General features: G+C 37.2%; 1 protein-coding gene across 1 annotated transcript; it reads left to right on the forward strand.

Moving 5' to 3' along the window:
• Nucleotides 1–217: 217 nt before the first annotated feature.
• nupr1b (nuclear protein 1b) lies at nucleotides 218–3478 on the forward strand. Its single transcript, XM_041817067.1, has 3 exons — nucleotides 218–445; nucleotides 556–691; nucleotides 3140–3478. Exons 1-2 carry the CDS (start codon nucleotides 349–351, stop codon nucleotides 681–683), a joined length of 225 nt encoding a protein of 74 aa, XP_041673001.1. The 5' UTR covers nucleotides 218–348; the 3' UTR covers nucleotides 684–691; nucleotides 3140–3478.
• Nucleotides 3479–4724: the final 1246 nt, after the last annotated feature.

Genomic DNA, 4724 nt, shown 5'->3' on the forward strand with positions numbered 1-4724 from the left:
TGTTTGTGTCTTCATTTCGCCTTACCTGCTTGCAGACCTACTACCAAAGATCGTATTTGACCTACTAAACCTTGTTTATCTCTATTTTGGAAAATCGGACTAATTTTAAGCTGACGTGAAACTTTTCAGCATGATGCAACATCTGCAGCAGAAAGAGGAACCCCGCTGGGGGCGTGTCTGTCTGTGTGGAGGAGGAGCTGAACGTCTCCGTTATAAAAACACTCTGAGATTTGAGGGACAAACATCTTGTTTTTCTCTCTACAGTGGACGGAAGAAAAGTCACTTCTTTATTTCTCTGCTTTTTTTTGGCGACAGCGTTTTCCTACTGAACTTCTCTCCTGAGCAAAAATGAGTCACGTCGAGGTTAAAAACATGAAGCCAACAAACTTTGAAAACGAGTATTACGACGAGTATGAGTACTACAACTTAACCGATAAATACACAGGTGAGACACTTCCTTGTTAACTTGAGCTCTCTTGCCACTTGCCTCAACTTTGTTCATTTTTGTGAGTTTGTTCGTTTTAACGTAACTTTCTGTGATGTTTCTGTAAACAGAGGGCTCAGCCCGTAAAGGAAGGTCAAAGAAGGAGGCCAGTGAAAACACCAACAGACACAACCCCGGCGGACATGAGAGGAAGATAGTGGAGAAACTTCAAAACAGCGAGAAGAAAGCCAAGGAGTGAATTCTGAGGTGAGACTCATCTTACTCCGAAAACAGATTAAACTATATGTCGAGTCTGTCTACGACTTTTATTTTAGTGGTTGGCAAGTCACAGAGTATTTAGTGTGCTTGGTACTTTAGCAGAGTCAAGTATTTGTTTAATTTGGCACAAAGTTTGAGCGACACATGAAGAACTATACTGCTTTGGCGCCTCCTAGTTGAACTGTACTTTTAAGGATTCTTCCCCCTCTTCTTCCTCCGCCTCCCTCAAGAGGGAGGCTGTTACTCCAAAGCTGAAATTATCCTGAAATAAGTGTTTATTCTTTATGTCTAACTAACCCTGTGCCCAGTTAATAGGTGGTCAAGTTTCTGCTTCTACAACCCAAACATAGCAGATGCTTAAACCTCCTGAGAGCCACGCTTTTGTCTGCAAAGCATTTTTAGTTTCTCTGTCTTCTTTTAGATAAGTTTTAAACATGAAGAGCAACCTCTCACAGAACAACATAACTTCAGAAGGTCCTGTTTCAGTGGATATAATACCCCACTGAGTAGATTTTTGACCCGGCTGTGCCAAACATTTTAAAAAAGAAAGCTTGTCGTCAAATATTCCCCAAACATCTCAGCGAAACTTAAAAAAAAATTAAAAATCCCGAACATTTCGAAGTAAATTCCAAACAAAAATTAAAAGCAAATTCCACCCAAAAATTCCTCAAAATAACAAATACATTCCACTAAAATTCTGTAGAATATTATAGAAATTTTCCAATTTAATACCCCTAAGCATGCAAACAAATTCCCTCAAATATCTGATGATGTACAAGAATTTTTCAAGCAAATTCAAACCAAAATTTGCATTAAAATTACTAATAAATGTCACACACACAAAAAATGAAATTGAGGAAAATCCCCCCAAAAGACAGATTCTCCACACATTCGATGAAAATGACTAAAACTTCCACCCTGGAAATTCCAAACTATTATCCCTAAATTTCCTAAAAGCAGTATGTAATTCTATGTTGTAGGAACGCCCAAATGTAATCTCCTTGTGCGTGCAGGGTCTCAGGAGGTGAAAATTGATGAATTTCACAATTATGTTTAACCGGAAGTGCAAGGTTTGGATGCTCTAGTGTTGAAAAAAAAAAAAACCTTAAAAATGACTATTTTGATCGATATTGAGATTGTAATCGCTTTGGCATGCATCACATTAGTCACATGTTTTATAATCCTCCTTGGTGCACTTTGGTTAAACCACTGGAACGTCTCCCTGCAGCCACAGTGATTTAAAATAAGTCCACCGGTCATGTCACTTTAAAAAAACTCAGACAGCTCAGTGGACAAGTTAGAATTCATCTTCACAGTGTGAGATCAAACATTAACCTTTTTATTGTTCCCTTATTTTCCCTTTCAATCCATTAGAAGTTCCTTTTCCACGTTTGGTTAATAACATGATCATCTAACTTCCTGAAGTTCCTCATTTCCTTTCAAAATAAAAGCAGGTCTGCATCCAAAAAGGCTGTCCCTGAGTTTAGGACTGGACAAAAAACAACAAATGAAACAGAGACAGTTTTAAATCTAAAATAATATAATTTCACAACTTGTTGGACAAAAGATCCTGAAATCAGTTGTGATTTAAAAAGTCTGGCAGCCCTATTAAACACACACTACTATTGTAAACACTTAGAATAAAAACAAGTATCAAAAGAAGATCAATAAGTAAAAAAATAAATAAATGTAGGGAAATAATTATATAAAATGTCAATAAATAGATTTTTTAAAAACTAGCTATATTTTTGAGGTAGTGGTGATTTAATCTTGTGGCCAAAATATATCAACAGACACTGAAACATGCACCAAGCAGGAAAAATTCTATGGAAAAACTGAGAACAGCATTCTCCACAGTACTCACTTAATCTCAATGATCTTGTTTCATGATTGTGTGAAATTTATACTCAATTTATATCCCTATACAAGCACCCCAATGCAGCGAGAGTTACTTTTTATTAGGATTTTTGTTGCTGAACGAGTTATTGAACCATTAATCTATTTTAATGTTTTGATATGAGTGTATACCTCCATCATATTTGGTAGTTAAACTTTATGTTTAGACATGAGACAGACCTTAGTGCCGAGGATTTATTCTAGGATATGACTAATGTTTTCCTGAAACTGCTCTTTGTGTGGGCTTTGAGTGCTCACGGTTCAGCTTTGACTCAAGAGATGAATTTAAACTGAAAGAAGTGGCGAACTCTTCGTGGCTGTTTCACTCTGTGACTGGGCAATCTGCTGACTTGTTCAGTGTTTTAAAGAAACTTTCTCTGAATGGAGTGTAGAAATGTAAAAATGGTGGGGCCAAAAAACCTCAACACTCCTAACTGGAGTTCAGTTTGTTCACAAGCAGCACTCACCCCCTTCGCTGTGAATCTAGCATAAAACTTTTTCATTGGACTGGATTGATAACTCTTTATTTCTCTTATCCAGGGCGACTCGGACGGCTTAACCCGGAAACCGACCATGGCCTCCTTGGCAACAGTATGAGACTTAACAGACTGGCAGAGCGTCCCGAGCTCCGCAGGGCGAGGTTTAACCTTGGCGTGAGACGGAGTCCACAGATGTTCCAGCTGAGTTCTTCATGACAGCAGACTGTGGCTCCACCGCCTGAAGGCGTTGCAAAGCACTCACCAGTGGCAGGGTGTACATGGGTCCGATTCGGACCGAGATGGTGCACACGTGATTGTGGTGGTGGTTACAGTTGGGTGATTCTGTTGTTTTTCAATGTATTTTTAAAATATTTTCACCATTAAAACTCCTTTTAAATTACTTGGTTTTGTAGTCTTTATTCAACCATCAAAGGTCTCTTTTATGGTAACTGAAGGAGTGTAAACATGGAAAGCAAAAGATGTTTTTGAAAGAGCTGGAAATAAAAAGGCAGTTGCAGGAATTACTCAGGAAAACTGTTTTAAAATGAAGATTAATTTTCTTTAACTTAAAATGCTAGTGCTTTAGATGTAACACTTCCATATTTCCATATTTCTCTTCAGTCCAGTCTTTCACAAAGTTTGGTAAAAGGAGTCACTGCAGGTGGGCTGCAAGAGGTCATTTACAAGATGTAAAAACCATAGAAATTACAAGCAGATACAGCACTTGACTATTTCTAAAGTCTCAGAAGCAACAAAACAGCCAGAAGTTTGAGCTTGTCACTTTGCATATACCCATTTTGCTGTACTGAAAATCCAATTTCATCACCCTTTCTTCCACTTTAACACATATGTGCCACTTATAACCTCTTTTCACCAATTGTCCTACCTGTTGTTGCCACTTTTAACCCATTTTGGCCCTTTCTGCCTTGTTTTTTTTTTACTTTGGGTTACCCATTTTTGCCCCTCTTAAACCCTTTTTACCACTTTCATTCCATTTTTCCCAAATTTAATTGCTTTTCACCACTTGTTACATCCATTTTTGCTATTTAAAACCCATTTCGCCACTTTTAGGAGTTAAAAAGGGCAACATCTGGGCTTAAATTTGAAATCATGATCTTGAAATTTCAAAATATGACTTGAAATTTAAAAGCGAAATCTAAAAGTTAACAATATGACATAAAAAGTCAAAATGCTAAGTTTAAATCATATTTTGAGATGCAAATTGAAAATATTAAATGAAAACATGAATTAATTTCTCTCCCCCATTCCTTACCTTCTATCTCATTATTTTTATTATTTTATTTTTACTCTTTACTTTTTCAAAATTTTATGACTTAACAAAGGATATTTTAAATCTTCAAGGTTAAATTTACATTTCTAGACTGGAGGAAATCTTCAGACTTCAGACTGATGGGCCAGTTCTAATTAAAATATGACATGATCCTGCGGGCCAGGTAAAACTGCACCACAGGCCAGATTTGGCCCCCGGGCCTTGAGTTTGACACCTGTGTCATAAACCATCACACTGACACATGAAAGTGTTGATCTGAGGATGCTGCTAAACAAAAAGTCTTAAAAGTGTTTTTATCCCTTATCACGAAGCATACTGAAGACTTTTTGTTATGCAATTAAAGTCAAGCTGTTGG

This window comes from Cheilinus undulatus, linkage group 21, assembly GCF_018320785.1.
Source record: "Cheilinus undulatus linkage group 21, ASM1832078v1, whole genome shotgun sequence".
Lineage (NCBI taxonomy): Eukaryota > Metazoa > Chordata > Actinopteri > Labriformes > Labridae > Cheilinus > Cheilinus undulatus.

Excerpts from the sequence above, each read along its gene's own strand:
- nupr1b (XM_041817067.1), top strand. The coding sequence starts at position 349 with ATGAGTCACGTCGAGGTTAAAAACATGAAGCCAACAAACTTTGAAAAC. Across the intron at positions 446-555 it reads CTTAACCGATAAATACACAG|AGGGCTCAGCCCGTAAAGGA; the intron begins GTGAGACACTTC and ends TTCTGTAAACAG.